Source organism: Rissa tridactyla, chromosome 4, assembly GCF_028500815.1.
Source record: "Rissa tridactyla isolate bRisTri1 chromosome 4, bRisTri1.patW.cur.20221130, whole genome shotgun sequence".
Taxonomy (NCBI): Eukaryota; Metazoa; Chordata; class Aves; order Charadriiformes; family Laridae; genus Rissa; species Rissa tridactyla.
In genome coordinates this window covers 92,777,181-92,794,559 of record NC_071469.1, presented here as the reverse complement: position 1 = coordinate 92,794,559, position 17,379 = coordinate 92,777,181, and the positions used below count along the sequence as shown (strand labels likewise).

The 17,379-nt window shown below is 64.4% G+C and overlaps 3 protein-coding genes across 6 annotated transcripts; all 3 read left to right on the top strand.

Moving 5' to 3' along the window:
- Nucleotides 1–12: 12 nt before the first annotated feature.
- Nucleotides 13–7,639, top strand: RNF166 (ring finger protein 166). 4 transcript variants are annotated; one of them, XM_054198852.1, is made up of 7 exons: nucleotides 13–186; nucleotides 1,541–1,697; nucleotides 2,597–2,709; nucleotides 2,891–2,968; nucleotides 3,072–3,186; nucleotides 3,781–3,888; nucleotides 4,883–7,639. In XM_054198852.1, exons 1-7 carry the CDS (start codon nucleotides 23–25, stop codon nucleotides 4,946–4,948), a joined length of 801 nt encoding a protein of 266 aa, XP_054054827.1. In that variant the 5' UTR covers nucleotides 13–22; the 3' UTR covers nucleotides 4,949–7,639. The 4 variants fall into 4 exon arrangements, with proteins under 4 accessions (XP_054054827.1, XP_054054828.1, XP_054054829.1 ...); XM_054198854.1 differs by lacking the exon at nucleotides 13–186 and adding an exon at nucleotides 504–1,410; XM_054198853.1 differs by lacking the exon at nucleotides 2,891–2,968.
- Nucleotides 7,640–10,058: 2,419 nt separating this feature from the next.
- Nucleotides 10,059–13,844, top strand: MVD (mevalonate diphosphate decarboxylase). The gene is made up of 10 exons (XM_054201257.1): nucleotides 10,059–10,186; nucleotides 10,695–10,765; nucleotides 10,874–10,988; nucleotides 11,069–11,215; nucleotides 11,307–11,506; nucleotides 11,685–11,759; nucleotides 11,990–12,208; nucleotides 12,304–12,419; nucleotides 12,504–12,612; nucleotides 13,065–13,844. Exons 1-10 carry the CDS (start codon nucleotides 10,117–10,119, stop codon nucleotides 13,143–13,145), a joined length of 1,203 nt encoding a protein of 400 aa, XP_054057232.1. The 5' UTR covers nucleotides 10,059–10,116; the 3' UTR covers nucleotides 13,146–13,844.
- A 62-nt stretch (nucleotides 13,845–13,906) lies between these two features.
- On the top strand, nucleotides 13,907–16,649 carry LOC128909550 (cytochrome b-245 light chain). The gene is made up of 6 exons (XM_054201362.1): nucleotides 13,907–14,069; nucleotides 14,903–14,972; nucleotides 15,196–15,270; nucleotides 15,521–15,604; nucleotides 15,690–15,771; nucleotides 15,871–16,649. Exons 1-6 carry the CDS (start codon nucleotides 14,012–14,014, stop codon nucleotides 16,027–16,029), a joined length of 528 nt encoding a protein of 175 aa, XP_054057337.1. The 5' UTR covers nucleotides 13,907–14,011; the 3' UTR covers nucleotides 16,030–16,649.
- Nucleotides 16,650–17,379: the final 730 nt, after the last annotated feature.

Below are 17,379 nucleotides of genomic sequence, written 5' to 3'. Positions count from 1 at the left end.
CCCCGCCGCCGCCGCCGCCGCCATGTTCCGGAGCCTGCTGGTGGCGGCGGCGCAGCGGCCGCAGGCCCCGGGCGGGCCCCCCCGGGCGCCGCCCCCCGCCGCCGAGGCGTTGGAGGCGCAGTTCAGCTGCCCCATCTGCCTGGAGGTCTTCCACCGCGCCGTCGGCATCGCGGGCTGCGGACACACGTGAGACCGGCTCCGGGGCGGGGGCGGCGGGGACCCCCCGAGGCCTACCCCGACCACCGGCGCCTGCGCCGACCACTGGGGCCTGCCCCAACCTCGGGGCCGGGCCCGCCCCGCCGCGCTCTCTGGGCGCCCTTCCCCGTACACTGGGATCCTTCTGGGCCCTCTGCCCTGTGACCCCAGAGAGCTCCGGGATCCCTGTCCCACCCCCCGGGTGGTGCTCGGCCCCGGGACCCCCTTCCCACCCCCAGCTGCTCCGCCAGCACCGGGTGCCATGCCCCCACCCGGAACCCTTTCCGCTCCCGGGGAGCTGGGTGCTGCCCTGTATCCCCCCCCCACTCCCCGGACCCGGTGTGGAGGGCACCCAAGGGTCCTTCCTATGCTGCCCACCCACTGACCCCAGCCCCTTTCTCCCTCTGCGCCCAGACCTGGTTCCTGCCCCCGGAACCCCCCCCAAACTCTGCTCCCAGCACCCTGGCAGTGCCGGCTGTGGGAGTCCTGCCCTGACCCCCCCATCTAGGCCACCCGTGGGTGCTGTGTCCTGGCCCCCGCAGAGAGGCCACCCAGGGCACAGCCATGAGGAGCTGGGGTCTGCTTGTCACCCCAGCGTTTTGGTGACACCTCCTTGTCCCCCTTTCACAGCCTGTTTTTGGGACACCTTGGCCTCCCCTTGAGGCCACGGCTTTGCTTGGTGCCCAAGCATGGTCTCGCTCTTCCCCCCGTCCTGCTTGTTTGGGGCTGTGGGCGCTTCATGGGGGAGATGCTGGGGCAAGAGGCGCCATGACTGTCCCTCCCCGTGCGGCGGCAGAGGCTTAGCAGCACGTCATTCCCCTGTTCTGGGTGACATGGGTGGGCAGGCAGAGGGGACGGGGATGCTGTGACAGCTGACTTTGTGGGCACCGAGCTGCTTTGCCTCGAGCCCGGGGGTGCCTTGCTGCGCTTTCTCTCCGCTGCTTTGATTTCTCATCCGTGCTCCTGCAGGCATGAGGACCTTGAAAGGAGGTGAGCCGAGCTTTAACGTGCTCACTCGCTTTATCTCTGCGTGGCCTGGATGCTCGGCATCGGTCTTTGTTTGGCTGCATTCAAATCCGTTCCCGTCCATGGGTCTTGGAGCAGTGGCATTGTCTGAGCTCCGGCTGCGCGTTCAGAGAGCTCCTTCCAAGCTTGGGCTGTGCCTGGTCTCCCCACATCCTCTCCCAAGCTCCCCGTTCTATCCAGTTCCTCACAGTGAGGATGCCGATCCCTGGGTTTTGGGGCTGCCCTGCAGTCTGGGGCGCACAGAGTCCCTGGGGCTGGGGTCCTGCTAACCCTCTTCCTTCTGGGCTGGGCTGTTCAGTGCTGCTCTTTGTGCCCCCAGGTTTTGCGGGGAGTGCCTGCAGCCCTGCCTCCAAGTGCCGTCCCCGCTGTGTCCACTCTGCCGCATGCCCTTCGACCCCAAGAAGGTGGAGAAGGCTTCCAGTGTAGAGAAACAGCTTTCATCCTACAAGGCTCCCTGCAGAGGCTGCAGCAAGAAGGTAAAGCTCGTGGGAGAAGGCTGTCTGTCCCTGTCCTGCTGCCGATCCCGCAGCCAAGGTGCTGGGGGAGGGAGGTTGCTTGCTTTCCACAGTTGGATTTGCAGAGTCCGCTGTTCGGCAGGTCCCCAAACTGCACCTGCGAGGTGTGGTGTCCCCTCTGCGTGTCACAGGTACTGCTATGAGCCAGGCAAGCGGAGCTGTGCGGAGATGAAGGCGCTCTCTCCTAGCTGCCTTTGTCAGCAGACTGGAGCTATTATTAGACAGTGGGGACCTTCAAAAGCAGGTTGAGGTTTTCCTGCAACATGGGAGAGGCTGAGACAAACCAGCTCTGCTGCTGTTCCTAACGAGGGTAAGGATTTAGGTCTTGTTTGAGGTGCTGTAATCCTGATGGCCGTGGGGGAGCCGAACTGCCAGCATAGCCTGGCCTGCCCTGGGGCAGCCTGGGCTGGGACACTTCAGGGACCGGCTGTAAAGCCGTGATTCATGGTGTGCATCTCCGCTGATGCACTTTCTGGCTTCTGTTAGATTTGGGGATCTTGTAACGCCCAGGCTGCGGTCCAGGACTAATCTCGTGTGGTGTCAGAGCAGTTTGGGGTTTCCGGCTGTCAGCAGTTCCTCCTTCGCAAAGGAAAATAGAGATAGTGCTATGATAACGCAGCCTAGGTCTCGTGTGTGACCTCCGGGGACATGTGCAGCGAGCGTGCAACCCCATATCTCTCCTGTGAGGAAGGGCAGTCTGGTACAGCGTTGCCAGGCTGGTGTGGATCATCTTGCAGACCAGTGTTCACTCTGATGTTGACTTGCCAAAACTCTTCTCCTGAGCTGTAGTGGAGGCTCCAGCATTGTGTCTAGGTGTTCCTGCAGCCTCCGGGAATGTTTCTTCTCTCCTTACTCTCCAGGTGACCCTTGCAAAAATGCGCTCTCACGTCTCGTCCTGCGCGAAGGTGCAGGAGCAGATGGCCAACTGCCCCAAGTTCGTTCCGGTTGTCCCCACGTCGCAGCCTATCCCCAGGTACCACCATGCATTGAGTGGGGATATGTGTCCCTCCTTGCAGACTGCACTGGCACTCCCTTCCTTTACAAGCCCTAAAATCCGAGCGTGTGTTTTACTTTCCCCTGGGCAATCGCAGGGAGAAACAGCAGCACCTTTTTCCTTCTGGCATCTGCAGCCTCTGTACTGTCCTGTGTTCCAGAGTATGGCATGGGAGGAAGGACCAACCAGACCAGGGTGGTTCAGCCTGGAGTGGGAATGAGCTGGGCTGGTTTCCACCGTGAGTGGGTGGCACAAAGCCAAACAGGGGTGGCTGGGTTAGTTTGGAAGGAGTCGATCCAGTCACTTTCTGGGATATCTGAGCTTGTCCTTGCTCTCTTTAGCAATATTCCCAATCGCTCGACGTTTGTGTGCCCGTACTGTGGGGCCCGGAACCTGGACCAGCAGGAGCTGGTGAAGCACTGCATGGAGAACCACCGCAATGACCCGAACAAAGTGGTGAGTGACGCCGGGGCGCTGGGATGGGCTGGTTCTGTGCAGGGTAACTCCTGGAAATCCAAATACACCATAGCTGATGCTGTGTCTGAGGCCACCAGCATGCAGAGCTGTTGCTGCTGCGCATAAACTACAGCTGTGTTTCCAGATGGTTTAGTTTGTTTTAAATCCCTTTGATGGGAGGTGGGGACCTGCCTCTGTTTGCTTTGTTAGAGGCTTTCTGGAATGAGCTGCCTCTGTCCCCCTGTGCCTGCAACCTGGGTGGTGCTGGATTTCCTTTCCCCATCCCCGCTGGGTTGACTGAGGCAGGGAATTTACAGCTCTGGCACCATCTCAGAGGTGCTTGTGCACAGGCGTGTAACTTATCAGTGGGCTAAAAGCAGCTTGGGCCGTGTGCCAGAGGCTCTGTGCACTGAGGGATCTGCTTGGTGGGGTGGGAGACCCCCTTATTTAGCACAATATCTGCAGGACACGCTCTGTGAGAGAGAGAGGGGACCACTACTCATCTCTCCCTCGTGTCCCCTCCTCGGGGGAGATAGAGGTGGAGGAGATCTACGCTCGTGAGTCAGGGTTCCCCTTTGTCCCTGCCCACTGCAGGTGTGCCCGGTCTGCTCAGCCATGCCCTGGGGGGACCCCAGCTACAAGAGCGCCAACTTCCTCCAGCACCTCCTCCACCGGCACAAGTTCTCCTACGACACCTTCGTGGTGAGTATGGGTCTGAGCCGAAACAGGGTTATCTTCCCTGAGTCCTAAGCTGAGTGGCTGGGAGATGAAACCAGCCCTTCCCTTCCTGTGCCAGGACCAGCCTGTCCTGCTGTGCAGCCCCTCAGGAGGGGAAGGGGATGGATCCTTCTTTGGGCTTTGCGGGAGGCACATGGCGCATGCGTAGCCCCACTCGGGAGACCCCCATGGGTGTGGGGCTGGGCTCCCCGCCTGCTCTGGGAGGTGCTCAAACTGGTCATTGTCAGACACCAGGAAAATGTCTCTGAAGGAGGGGAGGGAAAGGTTACTGCTCTCTGTGAAGATGGGTTGTTTCCTCCGTGTGCTCCATTAAAACTCTTCCCCTGAGGAATTGTAACACAAAAGCCCTTTTCTTTGAGGCTTCACAAGTAGTGGGAGGGGAGCAGCTCAGCCTTGGGGGTTCTGGCTGTTGCACGTGGGAGGTATCCATGGCCCCTCTCTCGGGGAGCTGCTGACCCCTCGTGTGGGGGTAAGGGTGTGATCGCTCAGCCTTGGCTGCAGTGACCGAGGGGAAATTTTGTTAGCATCCTGCTTTTATTGCAGGGAGACTAGATTTCAGGGAAAGGGACCCACAGCTATTTACAGAGAAATATCCCCACCTTCGGGAGCGATTACTGTGTTGCATAAATCCAAACTGGAGTGCTGGAGAAGCCCGTGGCCTTGATAGAAAGCTTTAGCCTTTGGCCACAGCTTCCCATGTGGGCTAGCCGCTGCCAGATCAAAGAGCGGGGTTGACGTTGGCAGGTTCCAGGCAGGAGAGGGACCATGGGCACGAAGGTTTCCCCAAAGAGCACGGCATTCCTGGGGACCTGTTTGCCAGAGGAGGTGGAGGCTCACAGCCTTGGGCGGGCCAGTAAGGAGCAGGAAGGGCTCCTTGCCATGACCACCCCTCCTGCTTGATGGAGGCTGTGTGGCCTGGCCATGCCAGCTCTGCTGACCACCCCTCTCTGTTTTTTAGGACTATAACATCGATGAGGAGGCAGCGTTGCAGGCTGCCCTGGCACTGTCGCTCTCTGAGAACTGAGGGTGACTGCAGAGCGTCGGTTCGGACCCCCCTCTCTCACACCCCGTCTCCTTTTGCACACTCGGCCTTTCTGCTGGGGAGGCACGGAGCTCGTCAGCCCCCCGGCGACCCGCTGCTGCCTCTCTTCCCTCTCCTCTCTGGGCAAATCCCACCTTGTTTAAGAAGGTGGAGTCTCTTTAGCATCGCGCTGGACTGGTGAGTGAGCAGAGACATCCGCTGCTGGGGGGAGAGAGGAGTCAGCACCGAAGGGCTGGGATCGTTCCTTGGTTAGGCATTTCATATCCGTATACGGAGTATATACGTGTATCCAGATTTATTTATTATTAGATGCTTTTTGGCACCATTTGTCTTCATGCTCTCTGTTGCAATTGAATAGGTACGTAAAACTATGATGCATTTTATGCAGAAATGCCCTAGTTTGAAACTGCAATCGTCCACGTCCTTTTTGAAAAGGAAGAAAACGGCACGGAGCATATCTTTTTTTTTTAAACTCCACGAGGCTATTTCTGGAGACGTCGGTCTGTCCCGTCCCCCGTGCTGCGGCAGGAGCTGCCTCCTTTGCCTGCTACTGCACAGGCCAGGCCCAAAGCAGGCCGGGCTGAATCCCAGGGCGAGACGGTTGCCCTCGTGTGCCCTGTGATGGCAGTGGGTTCGGAGGAGTCTGCAGGGATGGCATCTGGCGTCCAGTGAAACTCTCACCTCCCTCGTTTTGTACCGGCTCTTGTGATACTGAGTTCTTGCATTTTTCTACATTAATTGGCATGATGCCTTTTCCACGTTTTATAGAGCGGGAACAGAAGCTGTTACTCTTCACACTGCAATATCTGTCACTGGGGACAAGAGTATTTTTATGGAACATTATTAAGAAAGTATATTTTTTACAAAAAAAAAAAACAAAAACCCAAACAAACAAACATGCTGTGGATGTGAAATCAGGTGGGAGGCAGGAGCTGGACCCCAGGCCAGTGTGTGGGACTCTGTGGGGGCTGTGGGAAGCACGCGGGTGTCATCTTCGGTTACTTCTGGACCGTTCCCTTCCCTTGTCAACATGTTTCTCCTCAGGTAGGTGGTGCTGCAGGAGAGACCGAGTCAAAGCAGCACCTCGTTGGCTGCCGAGCGGCTCGCGGGGCTGCCTTTTTGAGGAGCAGCAGCACCACTTGTGTTCTCAGCCGCTTGTCCGGCTGTGCTCTCTGAGCTGCTCACCCTCTCCAGGGCGCGTGGTTGGGCTTACGATGGCTTAACTCGGGCAGGCAGAGCTCCGTGACGGTGCTGGAGGTGGCCGTGGGCAGAGTGTAATCTGGAGCGGTGCTTTCTGCCTGCGAGGGAGCAGGCGGGTTAGTTGTGATGTGCTGGCGCTCGGTGTAGAGCGGCTGCCTCGTATCCGGGCGATGGGTGCGCAGGAGGGACCTCTGCCCGTGCAAGAGCCCGTCCCCAACGCTGAGCATCTTGTCCCCCTGAAATAGGGGGTTGCGTCTCCCTTTCCCAGGTCTCTGCCTGGGAATGGGGCACACCTGGGCAGATGTTGATCTGAGAGATGCTCCACAGCGTCCTGGTGACCTGTCCCCCCTGCCCCCCTTCCTCTCTGCTCTTCCTGCTGTTGCTGGAGTTTCCTCCTGGCGGCTGGGAGAGGGTGGGAGGGAGATCTTCTCTGCCAGGCCTTGAGTGGGCTGCTGCCAGCCTGAGCGTGGCCCCCGTGTGCAGCAGAAGCTGTGTCCCGTCTGAAGGGCTGGGGGAGAGGTGCTTTGCGCTGGGACCCTGCCACCCTTTGGTGTCACCCCAGCGACAGGATCAGCCCAAGGCTCTCGGTGAAGGAACTGCGGGGAGGTGGTGGTGCACGATACCCGCAGACCTGCCACGCCGCTTTCCAGCAAGGGTTTGCGGAGAAGAGGTGTGGGAGAGCAATCCCTCTGCATGTCCCTGCTCGGAGTAGTGCCCTTTTGTGGTTTATCCGAGACCTGGCTCCAGCTCCAGCTCTGCCCCAGCAATACGGTCTTGTTTTTTACTTTGATCTAAATAGTACTGGGTGTTTTTTGGGGCTGTGAGCTCCCCTGTGCCACCGGCAGCTGTATACGAGGAGCGTGCAGAGACCCTCCCCTCCCTCGAGCAAGGCTAGCGAGGAGGGACGGGGTCTTCTCTTACCAGCACGGCATCCCTGCCACCTGCCTGGCCCCGGGGGATGTCGCTGGTGGGATGGAGAGCACTGGCATCTCCCAAAAGGGACCCGGGAGGATTCCCCTGTCCGTCCTCAGCTGGGACCCTCAGGTCCTGGAGCAGCCTCCATGGGAGCTCTTGCAGGGAGCTCCCTGCCTCTGCTACAGTGCTACTAATCTCTCTGTCTCCTTCCTCCTTCTCTTCCTCCTTTTTGCCCTGCGACGCCAGAGCAGGGGGGCAGCAACAGCTGCGTTTGTAAAGCACTTTAGGGCCCAGGCTGCGAGGGCGCAGGCGGGCGCTGCGCTGCACAGGCAGCTCCTGCCTCTCCCCGCTTGGCATGGGGTCGGATCCGGCTCTGCCCGCTGCCAGCCGGGCTGTGCCGGGGCTCCGGCTGCGCCCCGAGCCGTGCTCGTCAGTGTGTTACCCATGACTTTTTGCATAACTAGACCTTTTAACGAGACGTACTGTTTTTTGAAGAAGAATAAAATCAATGACGTATTTGTAGCAAACCATTTTTCTCAATAAAGGCAGTTTCATCCACGGGCGGCCTCTCTGCGTGGTCTGTGCCGTGGCTCTGGCGTGTCGGACATGGCTGGGGCTGGGTACCCCCCACTCCGGCTTGTCGGGGCTGCTCCTTCCCCAAACGTGGGGCTTCTCTTTACAGCTTCATCCCTGACTTGTCAACTCCTCCCGTTAACGGCAGCGGTTTGGCAATGCCATTTTGTCACCCCAGCCCTCCTCCCTGCCCTAGGCTCCCCCAGCCCTTATCTCCCCCCACCCGAGCACGTCGTGACCTGCTGTCCCAGTGCCCGGTGTTGCTAAACCTGCCTGGGGGCTGTTGGGGGGATTTCCCCACACCTCTCCTGGCATCCCCCCAGCTGTGTGTGCTGGTGGCCATGCCCCCTCCCTGGCAGCTGCGTCCTGGTTCTCAGAGGGAGGACACTTGGCACCGTGGGCCGTCCCCAAAGCCCTGCTGGGCGCTGGCCAGGGGAGCGCGGTGGGTGTTTCTCCTGCGGGTGTCCCTGGGAGATGTCCTGGCCCTGGGGTTCCCCAGGGACATGGGCTGTCTCTGTGCAGCCGATTCCCTCCATCCCGGGCATCTCCCTCCCCGGGGGCAGCCACTGGTGTGTCCTCTCAGAGAATTTAGGGGATTCCACCCTTGTCCCAGCACTGGCCAGAGCGTGGCTCCTGTCCCTGGGGGCAGTAAAAGTCTTGGGGGGACAACGGCCAGGGCTGATCGCATTGAGGAACCACCTTATCTGCTCCCCAAACAGCGCCCACGGGGCTTTTTGGGGCAGGGAGGGCACCACAGGGGAGGGGACAGGCATGTGGCCATGCAGCCCCAACCGTGGCTGCCTGTCCCTGAAGGGAGAAGGGGTGTCAGGGGTTCCCGTGAGCCGAGGTGCCTGCTCCGTCCTACCCCAGGGGAGTGTTGGGGGGGGTCATGCTGGGTGCAAGCCAGCCTGGCTGGGCGGGGGGATGCTGCGGCCAGTGGGACCCCATGTGGGGTGGCAGTGCCGGGGGACAGGGCTGTCCCCAACGCCGTCCCTGGCACCAGCAGCGGGGCGTGCTGGTGGCGAAGGCCAGCCCTCGGGTCCCGGCGCCCTCCCCACAGCCCCGCAGTGGTGGGGACAGCCCTGTGCCCACTGGTGTCACCCCAGGCGCTGGGGCAGGGGCCGGGGGGGGACGGTTTGGGTGGGTGCCGGAGGAAGCCGCCGTGTGCCCCCCGTGCTATTTGCAGCTCTGCCCAGCTAAATCAGACCCTGCACCTGTGCCGGTGGCGGGGCCGGGGGGGGAAGAATTCCATGGCCCAAAATATCCGCAGGCTGTCCCCTCCCATGGAAAATGCTTATAAATACCGGAGGGGGGGGGGGGTGCACGTCCAGGGAGCCCCTGCCCCGCCACCAAGGAGGTCCCCAGAGCTCCCTGCTATGGAGAGAGGTGGGATGAGGAGGATGCTGCTCCTCTTATCGCCCTGGGTGTTTATTCGGGGTGGGATGGGACCTGCACCCCCCCCCTCCCGCCCCCCGCCATCGGTGACCCCGTGGGAGTGGGACTGTGCTCACCAGCACCACGTTGTCACCCACGTGCCCGGCGTGTGCCCCCCGCCACCCCCAGGCACCCGGATTTGTGGGATATTTTCCACTGCAAGTGAGCGACCAGAGGTCAAAAATACCCCCGGGGGGGGACACGCGTGCGGCGGGGCCTGGCTGGGGGTGCCCGTGGGGGCGGGATGGGGACACCCAGGGGGTGCTGGTGGCTCCCAGCCCCTGGTATACTGGAAGCACGGGGGACTCCGGGACTAATGGGGTCACTGCAAGCACTGTAGGGGGACGGGGAGCACTGGGGGGATGCCGAGGGCGCTGGGAGCCCTGGAGGGGCACTGGGATAGTGGGGTGCTGGGCATACTGGGAGCATTGGGGGTTGCGAAGGCACTGGGAGCGCTGGAGGCACTGGCATACTGGGAGCAGAAGGGGCCCTGAAGGCAATGGGAGCACTGGGGGGGTACTGGGAGTACTGGGTACTGGGGGGTACAGGGGTTTTGGGACACTGGGAGCACTGGAGGGATACTGGGGACACCGGGGCAGTGCTGGGGTAACTGGGAGCACTGGTGCATTGGGGGTACTGAGGGCACTGGGGTAACGCTGGAGCACTGGGACGTTGGGGTTGGGGGGGGTGTTCGGGAGCACTGGAGGGGTACTGGGGACACCGGGACCCCCGGCCCTGCCCCGCCGCCGCCGGTCCGTAAGGGCGCATGCGCGGCTCCTTCCCGACTCGAAGATGGCGCCGCCGCCTGCCCCTGCCAGCGCCGGCAGGGGGCGGGGCGAGGCGGGGCCGCTCCGTGGTCCGATCGCTGCCATTGGACGCCGGGAGCCGGGCGCTGCGGCGCCGGCCAATGGTGAGGCGGCGTCCCGCCACGGACCACGGACACGTGGGTGGCGCGGGGGCGGGGCTTGAGGCCGCCCGCACGGAGCCGGGAGCGCCTCGGGAGCGGCGGCGGCGGCGGCGGCGGCGCGATGGCGGAGGAGCGGGCGCTCGCCATGGTCACCTGCACGGCCCCCGTCAACATCGCCGTCATCAAGTACTGTGAGTACCGGCGCCACGCCGGCCGGCGGCGGCTGCCCCTGCGGCCGGGACCCCCTCTCGGGGCTGGGCAGCCCCCGGGACGCGACCCCCCGGCGCAGCGGCGGGGCAGGCGGGGCGGAGAGCCCCGGGAGGAGGGCGGGCCGGTGCGGGGACGGGTTTGGCACCTGCTGGGGGGGGGGAAAGTGGGCAGAGAAGCTGTGACAGGCCGTGCCGTGCCGTGTTGTGCCATTCCGTGCCGTCCTGTGCCATGCCATGCTGTGCCGTGCCAAGCCAGCCTATGACAAGCTGTGACATGCCATGCCATGGCATCTCAGGTGATACTGTGCCATGCCGAGCTGTGCCATGCCATGCCAAGTGATATTGTGCTATGCCAAGTGATATTGTGCCATGCCAAGCAGTGCCGTGCCATGCCGTGCTGTGCCAAGCCAACCTATGACAAGCTGTGCTGAGCCATGCCATGCCAAGGGGTGCCGTGCCGTGCCGTGCCATGCCGTGCCATCTCTTGCAGGGGGCAAGCGGGACAATGACCTGATCCTGCCCATCAACTCCTCCCTGAGCGTGACGCTGCACCAGGACCAGGTTGGTGTGGGGTCGGGGTCAGGATCGGGCCCCTCTGCCCCCGACCTGTGCACAGGGGGATGCTGAGCCCCCCCACTCCCCGCATTCCTCCCCCTCTCTTCCCTGCAGCTGAAGACCACCACCACGGCCGCCGCCAGCCGGGACTTCGCAGAGGACTGTCTGTGGCTGAATGGGGAGGAGGCCGACGTGGGGCACCCCCGGCTGCAGGCCTGCCTGCGGGAGGGTGAGTGTCCCCCACGCTCTGGGGCCGGGCGGGGTGTTCCCCGTACCGACCCCCCCTGCATGGCTCCCGTCCCCTCGCAGTGAGGCGCCTGGCCCGCAAGCGCCGGGGTGGCAGCGCTGAGGACGTGGCCCCGCTCAACCTCTCCTACAAAATCCACATCGCCACCGAGAACAACTTCCCCACCGCCGCCGGCTTGGCGTCCTCCGCTGCCGGCTACGCCTGCCTGGGTGGGTGAGCGGGGACAGGGCGGGTGGCAGAGGCGGGGGGTGGTGGTGGGGGGGGGTGGTGTCCTCCCCTGACCCCGTCCCGTCCCCGCAGTGTCGGCGCTGGCGCGGCTGTACGGCGTGGAGGGCGAGCTGTCGGAGGTGGCCCGGCGCGGCTCGGGCAGCGCCTGCCGCAGCATGTTGGGGGGCTTCGTGCAGTGGCAGCGGGGCGAGCGGCCGGACGGCAGGGACAGCCTCGCCCAACAAGTGGCCCCCGAGACACACTGGCCGGAGCTCAGGGTCCTCGTCCTGGTGGTGAGGGACCGGGGCAGAGGGGGGGTTATGGTTGTACCCACCACCCCCCAGCTGGGTGGGATTTGGGGTCACCCCAGCCCCGTGTGGGTGCAGACCCCGTGGCTCGGGGGGTGCCCCTCGCTGGGGCTGGGTGTTCGGGGGGGGGTCATGTCCCACCACCTGTGCCCCCCCCACCCAGGTCAGCGGGGAGAAGAAGCAGGTGGGCAGCACGGCGGGGATGCAGACGAGTGTGGACACCAGCCCCTTGCTGAAGGTACGGGGCGATGGGCCACATCCTGCCCCAGGCAGCTGCCTGCCCCCTGCCTGCAGGCAGGGTGTGGGGTCCCGTTTCCCTTGAGGGGGGACATTTCTCCATGCTGGGGGGCACGGAGGGAGGGCAGGCAGGGGGCCTGCACCCGCGATGCCACCCAAGCGAAGCCCAAAGGGTCGCGGTGCCGTGGGTGTCCCCAAACCGGAGTGACCGTGACCCTCCTGTCGCGGCAGCACCGGGCGGAGGCGGTGGTGCCGGAACGCCTGGCCCTGATGATGCGGCACATCCATGAGCGGGACTTCGAGGGCTTCGGGCAGCTCACCATGAAGGACAGCAACCAGTTCCACGCCACCTGCCTCGACACCTTCCCCCCCATCTTCTACCTCAATGACCTTTCGCGGCAAATCATCGCCCTGGCACACCGCTTCAATGCCCACCATGGACGCACCAAGGTACCAGCTGGCCATACCGGCCCCGCGGGGCTCTTGGGCTGCGGTGCCGTGGTCCCTCACCAGGTCCCCGTGTCCCCCCCGCAATCCCGCCGCAGGTAGCCTACACCTTCGACGCCGGCCCCAACGCCGTCATCTTCACGCTGGCCGACACCGTGGCCGAGTTTGTGGAGGTGGTGAGACGCAGCTTCCCCCCCGCCACCAACGGGGACCAGTAAGGGCTATCTCGTCTCTTACTTGGGTCGGGGGGAGAGGGATGGCAGGGGGGCTTGGGACTGAGTGCTCGGCTGTGCCGCAGGTTCGTGAGGGGGTTGCCCGTCGACTCGGCCTCGCTGCCGGAGGAGCTGCTCACAGCCGTGGTGACGGAGCCAGTGCCGGGGGCTGTCCGGTACATCCTGCACACCAAGGTAGGGGGCTGGGGGGGGGCTTTGGGGGTGGGTGTGGGGCAGGGGGACCCATCTGCCTGGTCTCTGCGGTGAGGCTCTGTCCCCATCCCCAGGGACCTCCGTGGGACCCCATCCCCAGGGAGGTGTGTGAGACCCCATCCCTGTCTCCATCCCCAGGGACCTGTGCAGGCCCCCATCCCCAGGAGGGTGTGTGGGGCCCCATCCCCAAAGGACCTGTGCGGGACCCCATCCCCAGGGTGGTGTGTGGACCCCCATCCCATGCCCCATCCCCGGGGCTGTGCAGAACCCCATCCCTAGGCATGTTCTTGCTGGTGTGATCCATGGGGGTGGGCTTTTGGGCTCTGTGGAGCCCAGGAGCTGCCCCACAGCCTCCCAGGAGGGGTTCCCTGCAGGCAGTGGGGCTCCCTGGTGCAAAGGATCTGGCCTCCCGTAACCCATCTCCTGCCCCGCAGCCCGGCCCTGGTCCCCAGCTCCTGGATGACCCCAGCCAGCATCTCCTGGGAGCAGACGGGCTGCCCCGACGCTGCACCTGAGCCTCGGTGACACCGCTGGGGACAGCCACAACGTGTTGCGGGGGGCTCTGCTGGTGCCACCCGGGGGTGGCCTGGTGCGAAGCCGTCCCCAGCCCCGGGGTGGGATGTGACCCCTGGGGCTGGTTTTTACTGTTTTGTAAGGAAATAGAGGTTTTCCAGCTGCAGCGCTGGTTTGGGGTGTATAGACTCCATGGGACGTGTTGGGGGGGGGGCTTGGCATCGCCGGACAAAGGTGTGGGGCAGGAGACGGGGATGGTTTCTCCTAACGGCTGTGCCTGGGCCTGCTGCGACGGATCCTGTCCCCCCCAAATGTCCCCTGTCTTCCTGTGTCCCCTGGGGCTGATCCTTTCTGCTTGCACAGCCCCCGTCACCCCATGTGGCCCCTATCCCTTGCACATCCCTTGTCCCCACCATGTCACTTGCAGGACTGATCCCGTCCCCTGTCCCTTAAATGCTCCGGCTGGGGCTGATCCTGTCCCCCTGCAACACCCTTGTCACCCCATGTGGCCCCGTGTCCCTTGCGGGGCTGATCCAGCCCCCCTGCGCCGGACTGATCCTGTTCCCCCCACACCATCCTCGTCACCCCACCATGTCCCCTGTCCCCTCGTGTCCCTTGCGGGGCTGGTCCTGTCCCCGCACGGCCCCTGTGTCCCGCACCGGCGCTGTGTCCCCTTGGGGGGGGCTGAAGCGGGTCCCCATGGGGGGCGTGGCCTGTGGGGTGGGGGCGTGGCCTACAGGGAAGGGGGCGTGGTCTACACAGAGGGGGCGGTGCCTATGACGAAGAGGGCGTGGCCAGGCCCCCGTTACATCGTCGCGCCGCGTCCGCTTTCCGGGTCGGGACGAGCCGAACCGGGCCGGGACGAGCCATGGGGCAGATCGAGTGGGCCATGTGGGCTAACGAGCAGGCGCTGGCCGCCGGGCTCAGTGAGTGCGGGGACACAGGGTCCGGGCCGGGGGGGGAAGGAGGGGGTTGCAGGGGCCCGGGGGGGTGCAGAGGGCTGGGGGGGTGCAGGGGCTGGGGGGGGGTGATGGGGACCTGGGTGCTGCAGAGGGTCCCGGGCGCCCCAGCCCTGCTCAGGGACAGCCCCCCCCCCCCCAGTGTCCCCCTGGGGACGTGGGTGTCCCCGCACCGGCCCGGTGCAGCTGGCGGCTGGAGGAAGTGAGCCCCGCTGGGCCGGCTCCGGGGGGGGGATTCGGGGGGATGGAGGGGGGCGGTGAGCCCCGGGGGGGCCATAGAGGCACGGTCCCGCTCAATGCGGGTGACAGCCCCGGGGTGGGGGGGGGGGGGCCAGACCGCGCCGTCCCGGGGGCGCTGGGGGCTTCCGGGATGGTGCAAACGGGAGGCGCCGGGGACGACCGGGAAGTCCCGTCCCCGCTGGGGATGCGCAGGGTTAGAGCCTCCTCTTCCTCCTCTTCTCTTCCTCCTCTCCTCAAGTTTTCTGCCCGCGCAGGGCAGCCAGCGGGGAGCAAAGTTCGTGGGTGGAGGTGGCATGTGGCCACGGGGCCAAAAAACCTCCCCCCGCCCCGAGCCCCCCATCCTGGAGCCCCCCAGTTCCCTTCCCTGAATCCAGAGGGTCCCACACACAGCATCTCCTCGGCATCCCCCATGTCGGGGTCGTAATCCGGGTCTGGGGGGGGTGTGGTGGTGGTATCCCAGGTTTGGCGTTTGTAGCCCGGGTTTGGGGGGCTGTGTCCTGGCTCGGGGGGGGGCCATGTCCCCAGGCAGGGACCCCACCAGCCCCGCTCTGTCCCCGCAGTCATGCTGACGGGCGGGATCGTGGCCGTGGCGGGGCAGTTCAAGGGCTGGTACTTCGCGGCGTACGCCATGTATCCTTGCGGAGAGGACGCCCGGGTCTGGTCTGCGGGGAAAACCCTCCATTCGGGTGGGAGGCATGGACTGGGGGGGGAGACATCATCCTCCTCCCCACTCTGGGCCCAAAGCTCTCCTTCCCTGCCCCAAACAGCCTTTGTTTTTCGGGTGAGGGTCGTGCCTATGGACTAATCTTGGCCCCGAGCATCCCTTTCCTTGACTGCCCCCCCCCCCCCGCAGCGTGGCAGGCGTCTTGGTCTGCCTGCTCGAGTACCCCAGGAGCAAGCGACAAAAGGGCTCCACCATGGAGAGGTGGTAAGTGATATGTGTGTCCGTGTGTGTGTGTCCCCTCAGCCCTGGCACTGGGGGTCCTGGTACCCAGCCCCCCCTCACAGACACACAAGGACACGGCACTGGAGTCTGGAGCCGTGGGGTGGAAGCGGGGCTGGATCCCATGTGTGGGTTCCCCATGCCGGGAGAGCATGGGGATGGGGGTCCTCAGGGCTGGGTGCCCCCCCTTTGGGGGATGCAACCCCTCTGACCTCCCCCTGGTGTTGCTCTGCAGCGGCCAGAAGTACCTGACGGCGGTGGTGAAGGTGTTCGGGCCCCTCACAAGGAATTATTACATCCGAGCCATCCTGCACGCCGCGTAAGTGGGGTACGGGGTCGGGGCAGGGGTGCAGCCCCCACCCCCCCGCCCCCAGCCCCTGCCGAACCCCCAATCTCTTGCACAGCCTGGCTGTCCCCGCCGGTTTCCTCCTCTCCACCATCCTGGGCACCGTCTGCCTGGGCATCGCGAGTGGCATCTACCTGCTGGTGAGTGCAGGGTGGCTTTGGGAGGGTTTCTGGGGGGGCTGGGGGCCCTGCTGGAGGAGCAACCCCCCCCAAACACTGACGGCCCCCGTGTCTTTGCAGGCGGCGGTGCGTGGGGAGGAGTGGAGACCCATCGAGCAGAAGCCCCGGGAGCGGCCGCACATGGGGGACACCATCAAGCAGCCGCCCAGCAACCCTCCCCCCCCGGGCCCCCCGCCGATGCCCGCAAGAAGCAGCCGGTGGAGGTGGGGGGCCAGGTGAACCCCATCCCCGTCGAGGCTGAGTGACGGCGGGGGGGGAGCCCTCCTGCCGCTGCCGCACCGCTTGTGCTCCTGCTTCCCAGCTGCACCCCAGCTCCTCAGGGGGAAAGCGGGGTGCCTGGCTCCAGGGGCTCCCCAAATCCCCAAGGATGCTCAGCTCCTCAGGGGTGTCCCCCAGCTCCTGGGGATCCCCATATCTCCGGGGATGCTCAGCTCCTTGAGGGGTCATCAGCTCCCAGAGGCTCTATAGCTCCTCTTGGATTCCCAAGGATGCTCAGCTCCCCGGGGGGGGTGTCCCCAGCTCCTGGAGATCCCCAAATCCCTGAAGACTCCCAGCTCCCTGAGGGATCACAACTCCTGGGGATCCCTAAATTTCTGGGGGCGCTCAGCTGCCTGGGGAGGTCCCCAGCCCTCCAAGCAGTCCCTAATTCCTTAGGGGATCCCCCGGTCCCTGGGGACCCCCCAGCTTTCCAGGGAATCCCCAGCTCCCTGAGGAGTTCCTGGGCCCCACATCACCACGGAGTTGGGGGGGGGGGGTGTCAGGCAGCTGTGCTCCCTGCACCGGCGCTCGCTGTTTTTTGTCTCTTCTGCGGTTGCTGTTGCAATAAAAAGTGGGAAAAGTGCCGGCTCCCCCTGGCTCCTGTTCCCCTGGCGGGGCTGCTGGGGCTGGGTTGGGTGGGATTTTAAGGACAAACAACCCGATGATGGGCAAACGCCGTGGAGCAGCTGAAGCTGGTGTGGGGGCAGGCGGAGTGTGGCGGAGGGGACCAGGAGATGTCCTCAGGGGACATGTGGCGGTGCAGGGGGCAGGCCCACGCTGTTGTCCCCTCCCGAAATCCTCTGTGGACCCAATGGTGGAGTGAAGCTGGGGGGGGGTGGGGGGGGTGGCATGTGGTCCCCAGGGTGGACCTGCACCGCAGCTGCCCCATGTGTCCCAGGTGAACCCCCCCCAAAGGTGGTGTCACCCCTGGCAGGGTGGGGTGGGGACCCCAATGACGCATTTCCCTTCCCATTCGTGGGTGCGGGAGAGTATCTGGATGCCTGGGTGTGACATATGGGGACAAGGGACAACACCATGCGCTTGTGCAGTGGGGACAAATCCTTGTCCCCCTTGGGCATCAGCAGCTGCCCTGGCCCCTCAGCTCTGCCCCCCCGGCATGAACCCTGATCTGTGGAGGGGTGCAGCCGTCCCAGGGCACCCATGGGTGCCGCCAGGGCACATGGGGTGGCCCCAGCAGGTGGCGCTGGGCCCATGGGACGTGGGTGCCGGGGTTGGGGGGGGGCAGAGCCGTGGGAAAGGTGTGGGTGGAGGGGTGCTGTGGGTGCTGGGGCTGGTTCCCCCCCTAGGGCT

Coding starts and splice junctions, on each gene's coding strand:
- RNF166 (XM_054198852.1), top strand. CDS start 23: ATGTTCCGGAGCCTGCTGGTGGCGGCGGCGCAGCGGCCGCAGGCCCCG. Junction 187..1,540: donor ATCGCGGGCTGCGGACACAC/GTGAGACCGGCT, acceptor TTGTGCCCCCAG/GTTTTGCGGGGAGTGCCTGC. Junction 3,889..4,882: donor TCTCCTACGACACCTTCGTG/GTGAGTATGGGT, acceptor TCTGTTTTTTAG/GACTATAACATCGATGAGGA.
- MVD (XM_054201257.1), top strand. CDS start 10,117: ATGGCGGAGGAGCGGGCGCTCGCCATGGTCACCTGCACGGCCCCCGTC. Junction 10,989..11,068: donor GCAGGCCTGCCTGCGGGAGG/GTGAGTGTCCCC, acceptor GTCCCCTCGCAG/TGAGGCGCCTGGCCCGCAAG. Junction 11,507..11,684: donor TCAGGGTCCTCGTCCTGGTG/GTGAGGGACCGG, acceptor CCCCCCACCCAG/GTCAGCGGGGAGAAGAAGCA.
- LOC128909550 (XM_054201362.1), top strand. CDS start 14,012: ATGGGGCAGATCGAGTGGGCCATGTGGGCTAACGAGCAGGCGCTGGCC. Junction 14,070..14,902: donor GGCGCTGGCCGCCGGGCTCA/GTGAGTGCGGGG, acceptor CTGTCCCCGCAG/TCATGCTGACGGGCGGGATC. Junction 15,605..15,689: donor CGAGCCATCCTGCACGCCGC/GTAAGTGGGGTA, acceptor TCTCTTGCACAG/CCTGGCTGTCCCCGCCGGTT.